This window comes from Dipodomys merriami, unplaced genomic scaffold, assembly GCF_024711535.1.
Source record: "Dipodomys merriami isolate MVZ:Mamm:240054 unplaced genomic scaffold, mDipMer1.0.p SCAF_3, whole genome shotgun sequence".
Classification (NCBI taxonomy): Eukaryota; Metazoa; Chordata; class Mammalia; order Rodentia; family Heteromyidae; genus Dipodomys; species Dipodomys merriami.
In genome coordinates this window covers 22,783,769-22,808,294 of record NW_027204492.1, presented here as the reverse complement: position 1 = coordinate 22,808,294, position 24,526 = coordinate 22,783,769, and the positions used below count along the sequence as shown (strand labels likewise).

The window sequence follows — 24,526 nt, the reverse complement described above, 5'->3', positions numbered from 1 at the left end:
GAAGCCATCTTAGATTGAGAAAGTAATAAATGTAAACTAATAATGATGTCAAATGCCTACATAGAATTAATCTACCTTTCATGTTTGATATGATAGATAATAGAGAATTTGGGTGAGCATATTGGGTTTTATGGAAATTTTGAGTGAATAAAATGTAATGCATTTTAAAATGGATTTATTTATATAGACCTGAGTTCGTTAGAAGTGATGTCATCGGGACAAATACTTATTAGAAATGAGATATACAAACTGACTTACATACCACAATTTCATAATAGTCTATAAAATGAGGAAGAAATATAGAAGGACAGAAACATTCAGTATCTGTGAAACTCTTTGCAATCCATTTTTGGATATACTAAGTCTCAGGTGTAAAGTAATATAGATGATTGTTTCCTGAACACATCATGTCATTATATACAGCTAGCTCATTTCTTTAAATCACAGATTGCATGCTCTCCTATCACTTCCTAAATGGTAGTTGCCAGAAAAAATATTGATAACATATATTTTACATGCAATCCAGGTTATTCTTATTATTAGGCAATTTTAGAAAATACTGCCAAAGACTTTTTGTCACATTTTTAATAGCATAAATTAATTGCACAAGAACTTGTGATTGCATCTACTTGAGTTTCTTATATTATTTGTCATGCATAAATTTTGCCTTTTTTTGTGGGTCGTGGGACTTGAACTCTGTCCCTCAGCTCTTCAGCTCATACTCTACCACTTAAGCCACAGCACCACTTCCAGTTTTCTGGCGTTAATTGGAGGTAAGAATCTCACGGTCTTTCCTCTCTGGGCTGGCTTTGAATCACCATCCTCAGATCTCAGTCTCCTGAGTAGCTAGAATTACAGGCATGAGCCACCAGTGCCCGGTTCAAATTATGCGTTTTCCTTGTTGTTTGTGTTTTCTTATATCTACATACATTTTTATGTGTAGTAAAGCAATGTTGCTTCATATATTTATTCAAAATGTAACAAGTACAAATATTAAACTGTCATTATCATTAAGGGAAAGTGTTTTTTAAATTTATATAGTTAGATATCTACATAGAATGCTTTTTTTCTGGTAGTAGTGCAGCTTGAATTCAGGTCCTTGTGCTTACTTGCTTGCTTGGCTGGCACTCTACCATTTGAGCCATGTCTCAAGCCCAGTTTTTTGGTAGTTTTTTGAAGTCCCATGGATTTATCTATGCTAATATTGGGGCTTGAACTCAGTGCCTCAATTACTTTGAATGAGCCATCAGTGTTTTTAAAAAAATATTGTGGGTCATACGAGAATTTCCTTTTTTGTTCATTACTAACTGAAGATGACATGATTATCACTATATAAATCATTTACATTCATAAGTATGCCCTCTTAATATTTGTTCTATATTATAAGTATATCCTTTATATTTGTCCTGTATATTTGTTTCTGTATATTTCTGTGTATTTTTCTGTATATTCTGCATATTTTCATGATACCTACAATTCCACTATTTGCACTTTCATATACAGAATATGTTTTGTTTATGATTAGAGGCAGATGATGCCTTCAGTATCCAGAAGGCAACATAGATCTGGAAATATCACAAATGCCAGTATAACATTGTGTTTCATTGGTGGTATCAGATGTGTAGTTCTAACAAAGAGCATCCATGAAAATAACTGAAATACACAAGGCAGGTAGGTGGGGGACCAGATGCCAGCTTCTAAAATCATAATGGAATGAAAACACAAGAGACAGTTGTTCTACAAATTGAGAAATATAATTTTACTTGATATGGCAGAGCAAGGTGACCTGGTACAGAACTTGGCCAAGCAGACAATTGGTACACATCAAAGATTTGTTTTCCTCATAAGTATCCTCACATAAATAGTACCCAAATTTCAAGTACTAGCTTAACTCCTACCTTCTCTATGGTGACTTCTCTAGCAGTTAAAAGGTTAATGATGGTAAAAATGTTCACTACTTTACTGTAGTAGTATTTCACTTATAAGCTATGGCTTATTAGGAAACTCTCACTTTCTAGAGTTTTAATTACCAGTAGTCACTGATGGTCTGAAAATATTAAATGGAAATGTCCAGAAATAAATAATTCATAGGTTTCAATTTGTATTTCACTGTGAGCAATGTGATGAAATCTCACACCACTCTGCTTCATCCTACTTCAAGCTTAATTTTCTTTCTGTCTAGCATATCCACACTATATACACTATCTTCTTATTATTCAGTAACTAAGTTATCAGATCATTTGATGCAGTATTCTGATGCTTCTCTTCAAGTAATTCTTATTTTATCTAGTAATGGTCCCAAAGTACAAAGTTAATGATGCTATCAAATTCATATGTGACAAAGAAAAGTCATAAAGTGTTTCATTTCATTAAAATATTTCTGTTCTAAATTTAGTAAGGCAAGCAAATGTCGTATATTGAGGTTGCAGAGGTCTGTAGTAAGAACAAATCTTTTCCACGTATTATTATTTTTGTACTAATCTTGAGACATACCTCAGAGCCTGAGCACTGTCCCTAACATTTTAATCTCAAGGCTAGTGCTATACCACTTGAGCCACAGCTCCATTTCTGGCTAGTTGGTGAATAACTGGAGGTAAGAGTCTCATGGACTTTTCGGCCTGGGCTGACTTTGAACCAGGTTCCTCAGACCTCAGCCTCCTTGAGCAGACAAGATTACAGGCATCAGCTACCAAATGCCTGGGTCTCTATAAAATTTTGAAAAAGGAAAAACAAATTTGTGCAACTTTTACTGTTATGCCTCCAACTGCAGAAGTTACAATCACAGTGTATGACATGTTTCTAGTTAAGAATAGGCAATGCATCTGTATACAAATCTAAGGAAAAATGAAACATGCTGCACTACTATCTGAAGTTTGATGCATTAATTGGTGTCTTGGAAGATATCCCTAACAGATATAAGGAGATAATTAAAAACTTATTTTATCTTAATATTTTATTGGAAGATATTGCCAATACACGGGGGGGGGAGTTCATTTTGAAATATTCATGCAAATTTATGTTCTTACTTCATCATTGTAGGAACTCTTGGAAGGAAGAGTATCCTCAGAAATCTTAAGAAATGCGAGAACTTTTTCAAAAGTAATGTGATGAGTTGATAACGTGTGCAGAGAAGGATCATGTGGAAGATTCAGGTAAAGTTTTATGGAAGGTTGTGGTTAGGTAACTCTGAAGTTTGAAACAGTAGGTTCTGGATGTAAAATTTCAGAGGCCATTAGCATTAATGATAGTATTTAAGAATGAGAGAATAGATAGGGTTACACAAAGGCAGTATTCCAAATGATCAAAAATGCTGGAAATTTGAGAAATCACAGATGAAACAGAGGTTATCACAATTTTATGAGAAACATAGAATCTTTTAAGGTGTGAAGAAAAAAAATAAACAAGCAACAGGGAGGAAAAAAAGTCAAAGTTTGATTTCACAGAAGAGAAAGGGAAGTTTGATTTCAAAAAGGACTTGTCCAAAAATTCAATGATTCACAAAGATCAAGTTGAAAAAAAACTTGGATTATTGTGTAGGTAGAGTCCATGACAGTAACCCTATATAGGTAGAGTCCATGACAGTAACCCTAGAATATTCTCTGTAGTTATATGAATTGGAATTCAATTCTAGAAAATGTAAACTAGAACACTACATAGAATGGAAAAAACTTGAATGTGCTTCTATCATGTTGAGAAAGGAACTAATAAAAGAGAAATCTTTAAAATAGAGAAAATAGTGGAGACACAATGGAAGTATGAAACTCTCTGAGGAGATGGGGAAAAATGAGACCAAAATCAAAGATGAAGAAATTAATCTTAAAATTGAAAAGAGAAGATTTTTCCCATGAGAAGTTAGGTAGGAAGTAGGCAGGCTTTGATCAAACAATATTGACTTCATTCCATTCCATATATAGAAAAAATAGTTGATGACAGGGAGTACACTCCAGAAGCCCACACAAACATCTAAGGTATCATATTTGGGGGCAAAACAGCAGAATAGAAACATCGGTGTTACTCCACAAATGGGAAGAATTAGAAAAGCAAAGAACAAACTACATTCCAAATAAAGAACTAAAAGAAGAATATTAGAATTACAAGAGGTGAAAAACCAGCTAAAAGGCATAGAGAAACAAAAGGGTAATGTAGAAAATCAGGGAACAGTTCTCTGACATAATTCTGATTATTCCTAGTTAGGAGGGGGCAAAGTGGCCAATAAAATGTATAGTAGGATGCTGTAGCCAAAGGGTAAGCCATAGTTCTTATAAGCGTTAAATCTAGTGTGGAGATTTGGTGTGACCCTGACATATTCTGAGTGACAGGCCAGCACTGGAGTGATAGGTAGCAGTTAGCTATGAGATATGGGATGGGCAGAGGTAAATGAAATTGAAAGAGATCCCAAGGTCTCTGAGAAAAAGCATTGTAACGTAAACTTCCCAATTCACAAATGACCAAGTCTTTCTTAAATTGTACCCCAACAAGGACATGGAAATTCATAAGATTATTTCTTAGTTCCTCATCTCCTTAAGGATTAGCTTTATTCTAGCTAAAAGTAGTTTTTTCAAGAAATAGTTATTGAAACAATAGATCTGTAACTTACAAATATATAACCATGTCTGTAGGGTCAAACATAATTCAATGAATCTTTTTAATGTTAAGGCAGTGATTCTGCCCTGTGAGCATATCCTTTCAAGCCCATAAACATCAATAAACAATATTGCCTGGATAAAAAATAATTGTTATTCTTCACCTAGAGATGATTCTTTTTAGTATATTGAAAATGTATCTTTCCCTAGTAAGCTTTCATGTATGCTGCATTTTGTGTCTTGCCTGAATTTTTCTTTCACTGGATGCCATGACTAAGATAGTTAACTATACTGATTCTCCAGTAACAAGAAAAGAAATCATATTGTCTCTCCCCATATGTGGGACCATTATACCCAGGCACCATCTTGAGAGGAGACCTTTTGCTTGAGACTGAGTTATTCTGGCATATGAAAACAAGGAATAGTCACATGTTAGGAAGCCTGTGGAAACCTTCCATAGTGTATATGTGGGACATAGCAATATAAGAGGTGGTTATATGGAGGGCTGGGTTAGACATAATCTGATAAGAAGTTTGAGGAATGAGAAAGTGGGATCAGGGTGGGTACAGTGGTAGGTATTTCTATTCTTTATTGAAAGGAACAAGTCCAATCAACTATTGAACACTGCTAAGAGTAAGATACTATCCACACACATGAAGAGTAGATTGCATGGCCTCCAAGGGTGTTTCTCTGCTGAGTATAAATGTCTTGCTTCGGGATTAGGTAACTGTATCAAACAGATCATTCTATTTTCCTATCCCCATTTCTCTCTAGTAAGGAAATTATAGCTGAGACCTGAACACAGAATACCATATTCCCTTTGCTTTCCCCTACTGGTGCAGATCTCAGTGCTCTGTTGACTTTTTCCACTGTTTTACAGACAAAGGTATGTCCATATCCATGGACATTTTCTGACAGTAGGTGTAAAATTAGTGAAGGAAATATTATACTATGTACAAGCTTTAAAGTGTATGATAAGTAGCAGCTACCAGTACACAAAGAAGGAGAACATCTAAAATGAATGCAGCCTCGTTGCCGAACAAATTACCCCTGATCTACCTGGTTCCCATCCTGAACACTTTTGTGATTGTTACAGTACCTCTCTGAGTGGTACTGGAGATTGAACACAAAAGAGAAGGCTGTTCAATAAGTTGTCCCGTGACCAAAACCAGAACACATATCCATCCTAACAGATTACAAATTAAAAATCAGAAACCTAAAAAGTATGAAAAAGAAAGGCAATATGATTCCAACAAAATTAATAAAGCACAAAAAGCTAAATCAAGTAAGGAAATCAAGAAGAAAAAGAGAAAGTTGAAGTAAGGATAATAAATTTAGCAAAGATACTTATATTCTGATTAAAGAAGAAATAATTGAAATGAAAAGCTCAATAAATCAAATAAAAACATGGAAGAATGCATCAGTAGCTTAGGACAAGCAAAAGAAAGAATATCAGGGACTGAATACAAACTCAAGGAAATATACTCAGAAATAAAGAAGGAAAGAGGCTGGATGCTATTGGGGCTGCTAGTGGTTTACACCTATAATCATAGCTACTCAGCATGCTAAGTCCTGAGAATCATGGTTCAAGACCAGCTCAGGCAGACAAATCAGTGAGACTATTATCTACAGTTAACAATAAAAAAGCTAGAAACTTAGGTGTGGTTCAAGTGTAGAGGATCAGCCAAGCAAAAAGTTAAATGAGAATGCAATAAAAGAAAAAGGAGAAGCTGAATGAGGAGGAGGATACAAAGGAGAAAAAGAAGGAGGACACGCAAGTAGAGGAAGAAGAAAAAGAGGAGGAAAAGAAAAGGAGGAGTAAGAGGAAAATAAAGGTGAAGTGGAGGAGAGGAAAAGGAGAAGGAGGAGGAAGAGCAGGAGGAGTAGCAGGAGGAGGAACAGGAGGAGGAGGAGGAGGAGGAGGAGGAAGAAGAAGAAGCTGAAGAAGTCAAGGAAGTCGAAGAAGACGATGACGACGACAAAGAAGAAGAAGAAGAACAACAACAACAACAGCAACAGCAACAACAACAACAACAAGAAAAGCAAAAGAAAAATAATCATGGCTACAATGTCCAAGAACTATGGAACATGAATAACATTCTAAACCTAATAATCCACGGAGTAGAAGAAGCTCAGACACAAACTGAAAGCATACACACTAATACTACAGAAGAAAACTTCTCAAATCTAGAGAAAGTGATGCAAGTCCCAGTATAGGAGACATTAAAAACTCCAAATAATGCGGGAAGTATGGCTTAGAGTTAGAGTGCTTGCCTTGCATGCATGAAGCGCTGGGTTTGATCCCTCAGTACCACATACAAAGAAGAAAAAAAATTTCCAAACAGATTGTGAGAAAAAATATTATCCATATCACATTCAAGTTAAAATGCTAATACAATAGAACAAAGAGAGGATATTAAAAGCTGGAAAAGAATAATGCCAGCATATCTACAAAGCAGCTCATCAGAGTTATTCTGACCTTTACAATAATAATAAAATAAAATAAAATACATAATAGACAAATCAAGACCTTCAAAATAAGCAGAAAACAAATCAATTCACAAACACTAAGCCAGTATTGCAGAGGAATTCCTTAGAGGAAGAAGAAAGTGACATGTATGAGTGTTCAGTAAATAAAAATTTCACAAAAAAATAAAAAATTAAATATGGCAGATCACATAACTAGCAAAAAACAAAGGAGAAAGGATAAACAGTATTGAAAACAGACCAGGAAAAAAAAAACACCCATAAGCATCACTGCATGAGACTCAAAAATAACAACATTAAATATAAATGGTCTTAAGCCTAAATTAAAAGAGTTAGACTGCTGGATGATTGGATTTAAAAAAAGGGTTTGGGAGCGAGGTGCAAGTGGCTCATACCTATAATCCTACATCTCAGGAGGCTGAGATCTGAGGATTGCAGTTCAAAGCCAACCAGGCAGGAAAGTCCATGAGACTCTTATCTCCAATAACCTACTCAGAAAAAGCCAGAAGTGGTGCTGGGGATCAAATGGTAGAGCACTAGCCTTGAGTACAGAGAGGCTCAGGGACAAAGTCCAGACCCTGAGTTTAACCCCAGGACTGGCAAAAAATAGTATCCAACTATTCTCTGTAAAACAACAAAAGTAACTGGCAAAGACCCATAGAGCTACAAGTATGCAAGGAGGAAAAAGATATATACAGAAACTAGAAACTGAAAACAAACACAAAATATACTCAGATACAGAGGACATCAAGCCCAAATTAGTCAGATTATTAAATAAGGGAAAGAGTTCATCAAGAAGATATATTATAAATTCATATGTTCTATATCTTTACATATACAATTTCATAAAATAAATGCTACATGACATTAATGGACAGATAGGTCCAGAGGAAATAATAGTGTTTAATTTCAATACCACCTTCTTATCAGTAGATTGATCATGCAGGCAGAAAAAGAAATCAACAATGATACTTCAGAGTATAACTGAATGATAGGTCAAATGGAATTAACAACACTGCAAAATGTCCCATATAACAACTGTAAAACAGTTTCCTCACTAGTCCATGAAACTTTCTACAAAGCAGATCGCATTTTGTTCATAAAGTAAGTCTTAACAAATACAATAAAATATGAATGATTTCTTGTATCTTATCATATAGCAATGGAATGAAATTAAAAATCAAAAGTTAGAGAGAATTTGGGAAATATACAAACCCATGAAAGATTAAAAAATATATTCTTGAATAACTAGTGGGTCTTTGAAGAAATCAGGGAGGAAACTGAACACTTCCTAATATTAAATGAAAACAATTGGTAGCACACCAGAAACAGTGGCTTTATCAAAAACAGTTCTAAGAGGAAATTTTTCAGCTTTTAGTTGGTCTCATTAAAACAACCAGAGTGATAGCAACTAACCTAATGATACACTTCAAGTTCTTAGATAAACCAAATATTAGTAGGTGGAAAGAAATGATATTAATAGAATTGAAATCGATTTTTAACTGAAAATACCAATAATAAACAAAATGAAGAACTGTTCCTTGTAAAGATAAGGTTGATAAACCATTGGAAAAACTAATAAAAAACTTGAGAATACACAGATTAATACAATTAGAGATGAAAAAGTTGATAGAACAATAGATACCATTTCAATTTAGAGGATTGTTAGGGAACACTTTGAAAATTTATATTCTAACAAACTGGAAAATGTAGAAGAGATTGGTTTAGAAATATCAAAACAAAAGAGAAGTTTCATGGCAAACCTAAGATACCATAATTGAGTCAAGAGTTTAAAAAGCACTTAAGAAGATATGTAAGGAGCAATGATATTGAGAAAGGAACAAAGAGCCTCCCAACAATAACAGTTCAGGATTGAATGGACTTACTGCTAAATTCTACCAGACCTTTGATAACTTACATCAGTGCTCCTCAAAATCTTCTATGAACTAAGAAGAAACAGTAACAATCTCAATCTCATTCTTTTTTATTTGGGGGGGGGAGAAGTCGGTCATGGGGCCTGAACTCTGGGCCTGGGCACTGTCCCTCAGCTCTTCAGCTCAAGGCTAGCGCTCTACCACTTGAGCCACAGTGCCACTTCCAGCTTTCTTCTTTTTGCTTATGTGGTGCTGAGGAATAGAACCCAGGGCCTCATGCATGCAAGACAAGCGCTCTACCACTGAGCCACCTTCCCAGCCCTCAATTGCATTCTATGGTATTTCTATTTCCCTGGAAGCAATACAATATAAGATGCAAGTTTTTCAAATTATCAATAAATTTTGTTGCTGAAATAAACAAAATACTTTAAAATTGTTACAAAGCAAACTCAACAGTAAATTTACAAGATCATACACCATTGTTTTTACCCAGGGATGCAAGGATCATTCAACACTTGCAAATCTCTATATGTAATACAGCATATAAATTGAATCAGTGACTATAATCATGTAATCATCAAAATAGTCTTTGGCATGGGGGTGGGGGTGAGGGAGGAAGGTGGATGGGGATGGTAAGGGGAAACAAAGGAGGAGGCTACAATGCTTGATAAGAAATGCACTCATTATCTTGCCCATGTAATTGAACCCCCTGTACAGTATTTTCACAATAAAAAAATTTTAAAGTCAGAAAAAAATCTTTTATAAAATTGAAGGCCCTTTCATGATAAAAGCCCTGAAAAAATCTAAGAATAAAAAGATAACAGAGAAACATAAGAAAGTTTATATATAAAAATTTAACACTGTGTTCTAATGAATGAGAAAAATTAAACCATTCCCACTAACATCAGGAATGAAACAAGAGTTTTTACTGACTTAATTCTTGTTCAATATAATGTTGAAACTATTGTTCAGGGCATTAAGTGAAGAGCAATTAATCTGAAGGATCCAAATAGGGAAGGAAGAAGTCAAATTATCTGTTTGCTGATTTTATGATCTTATATTTAAAGGATCCTAAAAATTAAACCCCAAAACTCAGATTTGATAAGGACCTTTGGCAATGTATCTCAATACAAAATCAACAATCAAAACTCAGAACGAACAGGCTAAGGAAGAAATCAGGAAAAAATTGTAGTCACAATAGCCTCAAAATATGTAAGAATAAACTTAACCAAGGATGTGAGCAACCTCTACAATAAAATCTATAAAATGTTAAAGAAGGAAATTGAATAAGGCACCAGAAGATGGAAAGACTCTCCATGCTCATGGATCGGCAGATTTAATATTATGAAGCTGTCTATACCACTGAGTGCAGCCTACACATTCAATGTACTCTGAATCAAAATTCCAATGACATTCTTTATAGAAATAGAAAACCAATCATAAAATCCATATGAAAACACAAAAAGACTCCAAATAGCCAAAGCTATTGAGCAAAGAAAGCAATGCTGGAAGTATCAGAGTATAAGAATTCAAATTATAATACAAAGCCATGGTAATAAAAACAGATTTGGTACTGGCACAAAAGCAGTGTTGAAGTTAAATGAAATAGAAGATTTAGAAATAAATCTATGCAGTTACAGCCAATCTAAATTTTGACAAAGAAATCCAAAATATACGTTGGAGAAAATACAGCTTCTTCAATAAGAGTGCTGAGAAACTGTCCATATGTAGAAGACTGAAACTAGATCCCCCATGTCTTGCCCTTTATCAGTTCAATGTGTATCAAGGATCTTAATATAAGACATGAAACTTTCAAACTACTAAAGAAAAGAACAGATAAAACACTGGGACATACTGGCATATGTAATAACTTATGACTAGAACTCAATAGCAGCAAACAAGAGTAAGGTTTGAAAAATGAGATTTCTTCAAACTTAAAAGCTTCTGTGGTGCAAAGAAAGTAGTCATTAGATCGAAGTGACAGTCAACAGAATGGGTGAAAATATTTGCCTGGTATACATCTAACAATGGGCGTAATAACCAGAATGTATAGGAGATTCAAAAAACTACACCCCCAAAGAATGAAATCCCTAATTGATAAATAGGAAAATGAACCAAACTGATAATTCTGAAAAGAAGATAACCAATGGATAACAAATGAAGAAATACTCGACCTCCCTGGCCAGAAAGGAAATGCAAATAAGAACATCACTGATATTTCAACTTACTCTTGTCAGAATGGCCATCATTAAGAACATAAACAAATACTGGCAAGAATTCAGATTATCCTTATTGAAAGATATATGATCCCACATCCTTATACATTGTTGGTGGGAATATATACTAGAGCAGCCACTATAGAAATCACAATAGAGGTTCGTCAAAACTTTAAAAATAGATCCACCATATAATATCACAACATTTCTTTTGTATATATGTCTTTTAAAAAGCATAAGTCAAGATGAAACAAAGGAATTTGTACACCCATGTTTGTTATAGCACACTTTACAATAACCAAGTTATGGAAACAGTTACTTTCCTTACAGATGATGAATACAAGGATACATGGAGACACGCACACACACACACACACACACACACACACACACACACACACACACACACACAGGAGAATCATTCAGCCATAAAGAAGAATGGAATTATGAAATTATCTTGTTTACAGGGAAATAAAACTGGAGATCTCAGGGTGAAGAGAAATCAGCTAGGTTCAGAAAGACAAAGTTGTATGTTTGCTCACCATATGTGAAAATTAGACATAATGAATAAACCTATATGTAAACACAAGAGGAGCACACACACATACACACACACTCACACAGTATATGCATACGCAAAATACCAGTGTAATCTCTTTGAACATTTAATAAAATGAGTGATCAGAATGTAAAATAGTTTCTGTCCAGAGTATGGGTAATAGTAGGAGTACACATGGACGACAGAGGGTAAAGGATGGTAAATATTGTCAAAATTCTTTATGCATATCTGTGAAAATAGAACAATGAAACTTGTTAAAATTAGGGAAACATGTAGAAGGGATGAGACAGTAATAGAGAAGGTGAAACAGATCAAGGCACATTATAAGCATGCATATATGGATATGTCAGAATGAAACCCCCTTGTACAAGTAATGGCTGATGAAAATATGGGAAAATAAATTATCTCTGAATTCATAAATTTAGTCATCTCTGAATGTCGTTTCAATGTATTTATATTTTTATATTTTTATTACTGTTAAGTAGTTTGTACAAAGAAGGTGAAACTGAATAAAACAGTCTATGAAAACAATGAATCTTCATCAGTGTTAGCACTTCAGCATTCTCACCCTGCTTTGGCCCAACTCTTTTCTTACTTTTCTTAATTTTGTGTTATGACATCTCAATTTATAAGCTAAATTAAAAGTTATAGTTTAAAACTGTATTTACTTTAAAATGGCTATAACACATTATTTCATATAGTTGGTATTTCTAAATTGTTATATCTTACTGATTTCAGCAAATTTCCAGGAAAAAGGTGAAAAATATCTTGAATAATTCATATTATTACTATTGCAAGAGTTCTAAGCCATGTCACAAATACCTCCACCATAAAACTCTTAGATTTGATGAAATATTTTTAGCAAATTAGCTGTGCAAAAAATCAACAAGCAAATATCAGAAGGGTTTCTATACATTAATAATGAACCATAATAACAGTAATGCAGACCTGTTGTAACAAAAACAGTATGGCACAGACTCAGAGCTGTGTGGAACAAGCAAATAGAATAAACCAATTAGATCACACAGTTATAGATATCTTATTCTTGCAAAGGCGCTGGAAAGACACTAGAGAAAAGCTAGTCTCTTCAAATGGAACTTGGAAAACTGGAGATTTGCATGTAGAAGACTAAAACTAGACCTGTTTCTCAACCTGTACCAATATTGATTTAAAATGGATACAAATCTTAATGTAAGACTCAAGACTTTGAAACTTTTACAGACTAATGCAGTAAAAACAACTGAAGATACAGGTGTAGACAATGACTTTTTAAATAAACCTCCAACTGCTCAGGAAACACACATAATAATTGACAAATGAGGACCAGTCATAGTGGCTCATACATGTAATATCAATTATTTGTGAGGCAGAGATTTAGCCTACCATGGACAAAAAGTCAGCAAGAAGTCCATCTCTACCAATTAGGTGGCAAGTGCATGGGAACTGTAGAGTCCTGTGGGGATTGTAACTGGCTGACTAGTTTTCTTAGAGTATGGATACAGTCAGTAGAAAACTCTGCTTGTGTAGCTATTTATCTTATATCAAAGTAAAGACACGGATTATGAATGTCTGATCTTCTGCAGTAATCCTGTCAAAAGATTAGAGTTCCTGTAGGTACTTATCATAGTGCTTCCTGATTTCTTGTTATGTACCTCTTAGAATGTGTCATTTTGTTTATTTTTCCATAACTCTCTTAAGGTAACCCTAGACAAACTGCACCTATAAAAGCAGGGAGTGGGGCAGACAGCTTTACCTGTCTGTTAGTATCATTCCTCACATTATTGGTGAAATATAGGATTATTCACTGCTTGAGTATTTCTTTATCTGTTGTCCCAGAATCCGCTGTAGAAAAAACCAGAAGTAGGCATGTCTATAATTATGGTTATGTAGAAGCCATAGAAAGTGTGAGGGTGCATTCCAGGGCTAGCCCAAATAAGAATGAGAGTTTTTAAAAAAAATGGAAATTTCAAACTGTCTGAAAATTGCAGAAAGCCAATAGTTCTGGAGGTGTTGTTCATGTGATAGAATGCCTGACTAGCAAATGTGAGGCCTTGAGCACAATACAAAAATAAAATGATAAATAGGACTGTTTCAAATTGAAAAACAAAGAAAACAATTATCAGAATGAAGAGGAACACTGTAGAATGGTGGAAAATCTTCATAAGCTATTTATCAAAAAATTAATATCTAGTCAGTTGCTAGTGATTCATTCCTCTAAATCCTAGATATTCAGAAGCTGAGATCTGAGGATCACGGTTTGAAGCCAGTCAGAAAAGGAAAGTTCTTTTTTTTTTCTTTCTTTTTTTTTTTTATTGTGAAAATACTATACAGAGGGGTTACAATTACATGGGCAAGATAATCAGTACATTTCTTATCAAGCATTGTAGCCTCCTCCTTTGTTCCCTTCCCTTCTCTTCCCATCCTCCCCCTGCCCCCCCACCCACTCCTCCCCCCTCCTCCTCCCCCCCCCCACCAAAGTTGTAAAGTTCGCTTTCGACATAAGGACTTGGACATCTCATTGTTGCAATGGGTCCACCTGTATTCTGATTTAAACGATTTGTTTTTCCCCTTCCCCTCCACAAATTATACCAACATCAAATACAGTGAAAGCAGGGGTTATACTGTGGGGGAGGGACATACAAAGCAACAAAGAAATAATCTTATAAATGTGTTAGAAACTATCTCATGAAAGAAAAAAAACATTTGGATACATATCTTAGGGTTCATTTCCCTAACATCACCTTATCTGACCTTTTCTGCTAGATTCAGACATATACTAGATATTGCAAATAAGAGAAACCATGGGACCTATGCTTCTTTGGGCCTGGCTTGCTTCACTTAATATTTTTTTTTCCAAGTCTTAAGGAAAGTTCTTATATCTAATTATCCACCACTTTCAGAAAAAAGAAAGAAATCAGAAATGGAACTATGGCTCAAGTAGTAGAATGCTTTCCTTGAGCAAAAAAGCTCAGGAATTGGCTCAGGCTCTGAGTTCAACCTCAGGACTAGAACACACACACACACACACACATACACACACACACAATATCTATAATATTAAATTAATATCTACAATACATAAAGTTTTCCAAAATTTAAGCACCAAAATAACAAATGATCCAAATAATAAATGGGTAATGAACAGAAAACCATCAAAATAAGAAGTTAAAATACCAAATTAATATATAAATAAATGTTCAATAGTAATAAAGCAAATGTGAATCAAAAGAACAGAGAGAATCCATTTTACCCCAGTCAGAATAGCTAAGGTAAAAAGAATAACAGGCTGGGTGCTGGTGGCTCATGCCTGTAATTCTAGCTACTCAGGAGGCTGAGATCTGAGGATTCGAGTTGAAAGCCAGCCCATGCAGGAAAGTCTGAGAGACTCATCTCTAATTAACCACCAGAAAACCAGAAGTGGAGCTGTGGCTCAATTGGTAGAGTGTTGGCCTTGAGCTGAAGAGCTGAGGGACAGTGTCCAGCTTCAGAGTTCAAGCCCCACGACCTACAAAAAAAACAACAACAAAAAACAAATAAAAAATAATAACACAAACACTGTGGCTGTAAATAAGTGTAGCTTCTGTAGACATTAATAGGGGGCTTCTTTAAAATACTGATTGAACTGTCATGTCATTGTACTATATCATTTGTGTCCTCTTATCCAAAGTAATGTAAATTAACATACAGTTGTGATATCTGCTCACTTCTATTTTTGAAATACTATTCAGAAATTAAGGGCAAGGAAACAGCCAATCATGCAAGTATTTATATATTACAAACAATAATGCATGACAGCTTATCCCCATCAACTGAGCTGCTTAATATGCACATGTGAATCGATATTGTGTTTCTGAAATTTCTTTGCATTTTTAAATTTTGTGAATATGCTTATTTAAACTATATGTATTAAATACACAACAAAAATGGACTTACTGTATATGTATGGATGAAAATAACATAACAAGACTACTAAAAACTGCAAAAATAAATTGGGGATTTGTAAGTGGGAATAAGAAATTGTAATAGAGTGGGTGAGTATGAAAAACTCCATTATTTTCACATATACAAACATTTCAGCATATTCATTACTTTGCAAAATTAATATGTACTAATTGAAACCAAGTACAGCCAAAAAATCGCAAATGTGAGGTCTGTCTTTACCAAGACTCACCTCTTTCACTTAGTTAATGCAATGGTACTCATTTGAGGTCCCATTCACCATCCTTAACACATGGTTTGAGATTTTGTAATTTCTGAAAGCTGCTAGGTTCTCATTTCAGTACTGTAAGGGACCTAATGCAACCTAGTTCTCACTGTTGCCCGGAAGGGTGCCATCATCACCACTTCCAATAGCAGCAATACAAGCCCAGGTTTGTTTCACAGTCCTTAATAAGATGCAATTCCTTTGTTTTTCATGAACTAGTAGCCTTGAATTTTCAAGCTCTTCTACGCAACCATTCCTTCTGCCACATCTCTTTTAAGCTCTGCTTCCCTGCACATGCCATCTGCTCTGAATTCCTCTATCATCCTGAGTCACCCTAGCATTCAAATGAAGAATACGTATACGGTTCAAGGTCTCAGCTCACTTCTTACATACATACAGGTCTTCAAGGGACTCTTTTTTCACCCCGCCCAGAATGATACACGTAATACGCAACCACTTTGACTAGGTTACCGCTAGGTGGAGCTGTAGGGGGAGGAGCTGGTCCCAGCAGGCAGTGCGACGTGAGTAGGGCTTGTCTTCATGATCCAACGTTGAGTAGGGACTCTCTCTGTGACGTATCAATAGGTCGCCACTGTCATCGAGCGGCTGAAAGCCTGGTGAGAGGATTTGGTTTATTCTTTGGGAGGAGGGCGGCGGAGGAGGAGGCGAAGGACTAAAGCGGGACTGGGAAGGTAGGGAAAGGCCGAATAAACTGGCGGGTGGAAGAGCCTAAATTGGTAGAGCGGGCGGCAGCCCAAGAGCTAGATGAGGCTGGCTGTGTGACTAGGCCTCAGCCGCCATGGCTGTTGAGTTCGGTGACCAGTTTAGTGGCTTCCGCCATAGTGAGGTGATTCACTTCATTAACAATGAAGTTCTTATGAATGGAGGTGGGCCGGAGTTCTATGTAGCCTTTCGCTACCGGTCCTGGAAGGAGATAGAAGACCAGCTCCGGAAGATCGTGGTCGACCCTCAGGTGCCGCGCAGCCGCAAGAGGTCCTATGCCTGGAGTGGCTTGGCGTTGGGGGTGAGAGCGATCGTGAGGCAGCGGGATCAGCAGACGCGGCGGGTTCGCCGATTGCAGAAACAGGTAGAGGAGCGCAAGGTAGCATCTAAGGCTCTGGCGACAGAGCTGAGGAGGTTGCGGGCTGAGAGAGATGAGGCTGCTGCACAGCTTAGGTTTACCCAGGCTGCTGTCCAGCGGGCAATGGATGAACGTGAAGTGCTTTGTGGGAGGCTACTCCAGGCTGAGAGGTCAGCAATGGAAGACCCAGATCCACTATTCCAGCGTCTTTTACGTGGACTGCGAGGCGAAAAGTATAGATGTATGTCGTGGGCCCTAGGTGAGGAAAAACAGTCAGAATCATTGGACAAGGGAGCTCAGGGAAAGCTGTCTTTAAACACCCCAAAACCAATGTCAGCTTCTCTGCTCCATGCATCCGAATCCTCAAGTCCTTGGAATCAGGCAATGCAACTCCATACACGAATGCCTGGTTCGCAACCATTTACATTGAACAAGCCTTTGCCAGGGGAATTTACATGCTCTACAACTCTACCATCCCCAATATCAGTGGAATCAGAAACAGCAGCAACTACATCCAGAGCAATGTTAGCAGTTGCATCCCCGAGGCCTACTTCACAGTCCTGCTTAACTAGCTCCTCAGTTGCTGTGTGGCCTCAGGAGGAAAAGGCTCCCTTGTGGGTAAAAAGTTGCCAAGGAAAGGTTAACCCTCCTAACAACCAGCAAGATGAGTGTTACTTGGGAGAAAGCAGAACCCATAGCCTAGAAAAAATGTCAAAGAAGCCTCACGAGACAGTCCAAAGACCCAGCCCCAAGGAAGATCCAGTGATGAATCAGGGAAGGGCTTCCCTGGGGACTGTGAAGAGTCGCAGTCCCAAAAAGAGTCCAGAGAGACACCAGGCAACTCCCCTGGGGAACAGTAAGAACCATGGTACCAAAAACCCTACAAAGAAACACCAGACCCCTCGACTGAAGACCAAGCAAGTGAAAAAAAACCAACATCAGGAGAAGCTTGCTGTATGCAACCCGGCAGTAAATTGGCCTTGCTCCTGGTGTAAAACCATGAATCCCCCATGGCGCCCAGTCTGCTATAAATGCAAGAACATCTACTTGCCTGGTGAGAACGGAGGTGTTGACCTAGGACAAAAACACTGATTTCATGAAGGTAAGCAGTGAAAACCCACTAAAGTGAACCCAGTTTCTTATCCCTATATCTTTATCTTTCCCTACCCTACTGCTGTCACTTATCCCACTACCTTCTGATCAGTGAATAACTTAGTTATTAGAAAATTTGCATCCAAAATTTTCTTAGACAAAATTAAGTGTTTTTCTATAATTGCCAGAAAATTTGCAGGCACAATTTTCATATGGAAATTAAAATATTTTATTATATCCTAGTTTCCAAATTAACCAATTTTTGAGGTAGACATGCATATATATATATATATATATATACACATATATACACACATACATATACATTACTCTAAATAACTAATTTTAAGTATCACACTCATTCTTTTTTTTTAAATTTTTTATTGTGAAAATACCATAGAGAGGTTACAATTACATGGGCAAGATAATGAGTGCATTTCTTATCAAGCATTGTTGCCTCCTCCTTTGTTTCCTCTTCCCATCCCTTCCCATCCTTCCCATCTTCCTCCCCACTCCTGCCCTCCCAATCACCCCCCAAAGTTGTAAACTTCGTTTTTTGACATAACGACTTGTACATCTCATTGTTGCAATGGGTCCACCTGTATCTCTATTTAAACGGTTTGTTTTTGCCCTTCCCCTCCACAAATTATACCAACATCAAATACATTGAAAGCAGGGATTATACTGTCGGGGAGGAACATACAAAGCAACAAAGAAATCATCTTATAAATATGTTAGAAACAATGCAAGAAAGCAAAAACATTTGAATACCTATCTTGGGGTTCATTTCACCTAACATCGACTTATCTGACCTATTCTGCTTGTCTCAGACATATGCTAGTTATTGCAAATAAGGGAAACCATGGGACCTATGTTTCTTTGAGCCTGGCTTACTTCACTTAATATAATTTTTTCCAAGTCTTTCCATTTCCTAACAAATGGGGTAATGTCATTCTTTCTGAGGGAGGCACACACTCGTTCTTTAAGTTTAGAATTTCTCCTAATTGCATTTAAATTTTGTAGGTGGTGGATTCTCCATGGCTGCAGTGACTGGATGACATCTTGAAGAAGCTCAAGTGATGAAGCCTTTCTTCCCTGATTCCTTTCTTAATTTTCTCTTCTTGAAAATACCATGTATTTGATTGTGGGCAGTCATGTTGAATTCGAAACACTTCTAGAAAATGTTATTGTCCTTTAAAAAACACTGCTGTGTTCATGTGTGCTTCTTTTTTAGGTTTTTAAGTATTGTAGGTATCCTGTTTTTATATTTCAGCACTACCAGACTTGCTTATAGTTGAAGAAGCTAAATCTTTCCCATTAGAAGATCTTTCAAGAGGCATAAGAAATTACATCTTGATTCTGATGGACCTACACCTCAGTGAGACCCTCTATTGCATGCAATAAGAAGAATGAGAAGTTAGGATACTTATTAGGGGGGACACTGAAAATCAAAATGGTTTAGTTAGAATTTAATTTGTATATATAGCAAATTAAACTTAGAATTAACTTGGGGGAGTTTGGAGAGCTATAGTAAATTTTATTACTGCAAATTTGTTTAATTTTAATACATTTGAAAAATAGTTATTAAATGCTTAGTGTTTATCAGGAGGTGGAACTGTACAGTATAATCTGATGAGATCCTTATTGGTCAATTTGGTTAACTGACAGAAGAGAGCATAACTTGGGGGCACATGTTATATATTAGTAGTGTCTGCCGAAGATTATAATATGACCCTGAGTAAAAGCAACTGAAATGACGCTCAAATTCATTTTTGTAGTTCAAGGAGCAGTGTGAAAGAGACTTTCATGAAAAGCTTTGAGTGACCAGACTGTTCTTTTCTTTGGCCCCAAGTGAACAAACAGAGGTAAAGACCAGTAAACTAGTCTATGAAAGTACACACATGGCCTTTCTCATATCCTTTTCCTAATTTCTTTGAGCATCACAGGTATCTTTCTGGTTGCCAAGTAGCTTGTATGAAAAAACACTGGATTGATTGGAAGACAGAGAGCACTTGTAAGAATATTTGCTGCATAACTTAAATCCTCACCCCTGGGCTGCTCCTATTCCAGATCACTCCAGTTAGGAGAGAAGAACAAGGACAAACTTCAGGAACCCTGTGCTATCTATGTATCTATGGTGCTTCACTTGGGAGGATTAATTGGCTTAAAAATATAATTGATCCAGAGGTCAACAGTCTTCAAAATGTCCCTGGGCCCCTTCTCTTCAAATAAGTTATTTTCAGGCTATGTTTTCCCTAAGGCAACTGCTGAAAGACAGGGAGCCAGATGGTGGTATTGGGGTACAGTGGGAAGTTAGTTAGATATGCCTCCACTTCAAGCTAAAGGTGCCTTTGAGTTCCTTGTGAGTTCTTGCCCAATGCATCAGCACCTACTCCTGTCCCAGTTTTTCTGATCCTAAATAGTGATAACGCTGGATGTGGATTTTTTGCATTGTGTATCTTGGGATATATTTTTATGTGACATAGATTAAATCCCCACCTTCCCTCCATTCTACTCAAGGTAAAGGAAAGTCCAATCTAGTCCATTAATGAAGTGTCCCTCCTCTTCCCTGAATTAAAATGGGGGTTTCTATTACTGTAAAGTATCTTTATTGCATTGTGATTATTCATGCACTCTTAACTATCTAAATCTACATAGAAACTTCAAGTTAGGTATCTCTTTTGTTCTATTCATGCACTCTTAACTATCTAAATCTACATAGACACTTCAAGTTAGGTATCTCTTTTGTTCCAGAGAGTGGAAGCCAATATTAGATTCCTTGATGCCAATACCCAGCCTTTCTCTATGATACATGCAGCTATTTTCCTTAGATCTCTGACTTTTGCTTTGGTTTATAGCAGGAAGTGAGGGCTGGTCAGATCTTAGAAGCTGTATCCCACCTCTTTTTTTCTCTTTAAATCACTGTCTGCAAGCAAGTAATTCTGTCAAGATGCCCAGGATTAAAGCAAACCAAATATAAACTGGCAGCATAAATCCTTGAGAGAAAGTGGGAGAAGAGGCAAAGACTTAGGTACCTTCTTCCAATGAGTATAGTTGAATGAGAGGATAAGCCACAAAAAATAATAATCCTGTCAGAGCAGAAATTTTGCTATTCTCAGAGATGTGACTAAAAATGAATGCCTTAATGACCCAGAACAGTAGGCCAGAAAAGAAGGCTGTTGGAGGGAGGCAATTTTATGAAGGGAAAGAGAACGTTATGTAATATTTTATGCATCCTAATGGCCCCTGTATATTTTCAAGTAATGGAGATTCACAGTTTTTTTTAACTGGATCTAAATATAGTGGTGGCACAATAGAGAAGAAATACTACAAATGGTGATGAAGGAAGAGAAGACATCAGAATTGGCAGCAGCTACTACCAGATATGGCCTGTGAGAAAAGGCCTGGAACTGATGCCTTGAAGGTATTTATGAACTTGATGGTGACAAAGAGATATGGCATTTCTCTGAGGAAGAGAATACAAGGGAGGTGGGAAGAGGCCAGTTAGAGACTATAAAGAGTTCAGAGCAAGAGAAGAAAAATTCTGTACTGGAAAAACAGACAATTGTAACAATATTCTCCCTCTACCTATCCTTTCCTCCTTACCCATTCCTTTGCTGTTTTTCTTTTAGTTTTTGTGGGGCTTGAACTCAGGGCCTGGGTGCTGTCCTGGAGTTTTTCTGCTCAAGACTAGCACTCTACCACTTTGAGCCACAGCTCCAATTCTGTTTTTGAGTAGTTAAGAGATAAGAGTTCCATGGGGACTTTTCTGCCTGGACTGACTTTAAACTACGATCCTCAGATCTCAGCCTCTTGAGTAGCTAGGATTACAGGCCTGAGCCACCAGTGCCTGGCCCATCCTTCACTTTTGTCTTACCCTCTACTGGAATCTAGGCAGGAAGATCATTGCCTTTAAATTTCAATTTCTGTTTCCACCCTTAATATATAATTTCTCATTACTCATCCATCACCACTAGCAAAAGCAGACCAAGGGAATCATCTTGAATGTGGGACAGCTGCAGTCATCCATTTTGGGAGGTATAAGGTAGAAGAAAGCTTCCCTGGTAAGCAATAGGAAGCAGTAGCCTTGATGGCAAAAGGGATAATAAAGGTTTCAGCATTTCCTCAATTTCCTTATGATTGAGAAAATAGCACCTAATAAATACAGGGGACAAGAATGATGACTATGATTTTAAAAAGAGCACTTTGGCATGGCTATTAGTTTATAGAGGGGAAAGGCTCTCTACAAAGTTACAAACTTTTCTTGGTTCAATGCTTTTCTACCTTTTCTATTTGTAGATACACGGTATTTGCTGCTGAGCTATCTCCTTGCCTATGTCATAAGCTGTTTCACTAAGATGGATCACAGAGGTGTTAACAAAGAGCTGAATCTGAAACTGAGCTCATTCATTTGTGAAGAAACTGGGAAAGAAATGCAGAAAACCACACAAGAGAATACAGAGACACAGAGCCAAAGCCTAAAGAAGGGTGAAGTTCAGGATTTGGAACCTCCTGGGACTCCTGTCCAGGTTGTATGTGAGGTGGATACCTCTCAGAAGAGAGACAAGGGAAGTCCTGATCTGATTCCACACACTCCAAAGTCAGATCCTCCCACATTTCCTATGACACCACCACGACCAGACAACAAAAGAAAGCTGCTGTTGTGTGATAACTTGTCTACTCCCAGAAAACAGAGGAACAAGCTAGCATTTTACGCAAGAGAAAATGTTCCTTCCTCAAGCTCTAAATATTTGAAGATCACAACTACTCCACTCAACAATGAGGTAACCTCAATGGATTTGGTGAATATAAATCCATTTACCCCACAGTCCTTCAGAAAACGATTGCTTCAATCAACAAGCAAGAGTAAATACTGTAATCCTGAAGAAATTGAAGCAGAGAAAGACAAAAAAGAAAGGCTGCTTCCAATGAAAAGTATCCTACAACAAATCAACATGGCTTCTCGGTATGAAACAGAATTTTTTGAAATAGAAAAAATTGGAGTTGGGGCATTTGGTACAGTCTACAAGTGCATTAAGAAGTTGGATGGATGTGTTTATGCAATCAAGTGCTCCAAGAAAACTTTTTCAGATGTATCAAGTGAAAATTTGGATTTGCATGAAGTTTATGCACATGCAGTTCTTGGGCATCACCCCAATGTTGTACGTTACTATTCCTCATGGACAGAAGGTGATTATGTAATCATTCAAAATGAATACTGCAATGGTGGGAGCTTGCAGGTTGCTATATCTCAAAACACTAAGTCTGGTAATCATTTCCAAGAATCAAACCTCAAAGATATACTCCATCAGATTTCTCTGGGGCTCAAGTACATCCACAGTGCTGGCATGGTGCACCTTGATATAAAGCCTAGTAACATCTTTATTTGTCATAACATGCAAAATGTTTCATTTGAAGGACCAGAAGAGGTTGAAAATGAAGACGATTGGTTTCTCTCTGCCAGTGTGATATATAAAATTGGTGACTTGGGCCATGTGACCTCAATAAGAAAACCCAAAGTAGAAGAAGGAGATAGTTGCTTTCTGGCTAATGAGATTTTACAAGAGAATTATGAACACCTTCCCAAAGCAGATATATTTGCTTTAGGATTAACAATTGCAGCGGCTGCTGGAGCATCATTACCTGCTGCTGGTGATGAGTGGTATCACATCCGCAAGGGTAACATTCCCTACATTCCTCAGGAACTCTCAGATGATTTTTGCAATTTGCTAAAGAAAATGATTCACACTGACCCACAGGAGAGACCCTCTGCCACAGCTCTCTCCAGAAGTCAAGTTCTCTGGCCATTATTTGCTGAAACAGCGGAGCTCCAGCAGCAGCTCAACTTGGAAAAGTCTAAGATAGCCACACTAGAAAAGAAACTCAGAGAAGCACGGCAGACACAGTTCCCCCAAGATGATTCTGAGGACTGGGGACCACAAAAGAACAAGAAGCAGAAAACATCTACTGGGGAGGAGGACTTTACTGGTGAGGAATCTTTTGCATAAGAATTCATTTCACATTAGTCTTTTGCTGAACACATGCCTTTCAGAAATAGATACTGACCTCTTACAAAATAAAAATATCAACTTGCTTTCACAAAAATTTTGAAAATCCAAATTTAACATCTACATCAAAATTCCTAATGCTACTAAGGCTTCTTATAGCAATGATTCCAAGAAGAATAATGGGTAGCCATTTCTTTTTCATTTTTTTTTTTTTGGCATCCAATGACAACACTTCATTTTCACATTTTCTATAAGTAATGAGAAATAATGGTCCTCTGCTCTGAACTGAAAGAAGTAAAGGAAAACACCCTTTGGTTTGGCCTATGGACTAGGAAGTGGACATTGAATTTGTCACTAAGGAACTCACAACTCTTCCTATATATGCAAAGGAACAAAATTTGTATTTGAGTTGAAGTAACAGC

General features: G+C 36.9%; 1 protein-coding gene and 1 pseudogene across 1 annotated transcript; both read left to right on the top strand.

Moving 5' to 3' along the window:
• The first annotated feature begins 16,597 nt into the window (after nt 1-16,597).
• On the top strand, nt 16,598-19,257 carry Tex13d (TEX13 family member D). Its single transcript, XM_070038944.1, has 2 exons — nt 16,598-18,106; nt 19,120-19,257. Exon 1 carries the CDS (start codon nt 16,723-16,725, stop codon nt 18,094-18,096), a length of 1,374 nt encoding a protein of 457 aa, XP_069895045.1. The 5' UTR covers nt 16,598-16,722; the 3' UTR covers nt 18,097-18,106; nt 19,120-19,257.
• A 3,197-nt stretch (nt 19,258-22,454) lies between these two features.
• LOC138839749 (wee1-like protein kinase 2 pseudogene) lies at nt 22,455-24,104 on the top strand (annotated as a pseudogene).
• Nucleotides 24,105-24,526: the final 422 nt, after the last annotated feature.

Bases quoted from the DNA above. Each gene is read 5' to 3' on its own strand.
- Tex13d (XM_070038944.1), top strand. From the start codon at position 16,723: ATGGCTGTTGAGTTCGGTGACCAGTTTAGTGGCTTCCGCCATAGTGAG.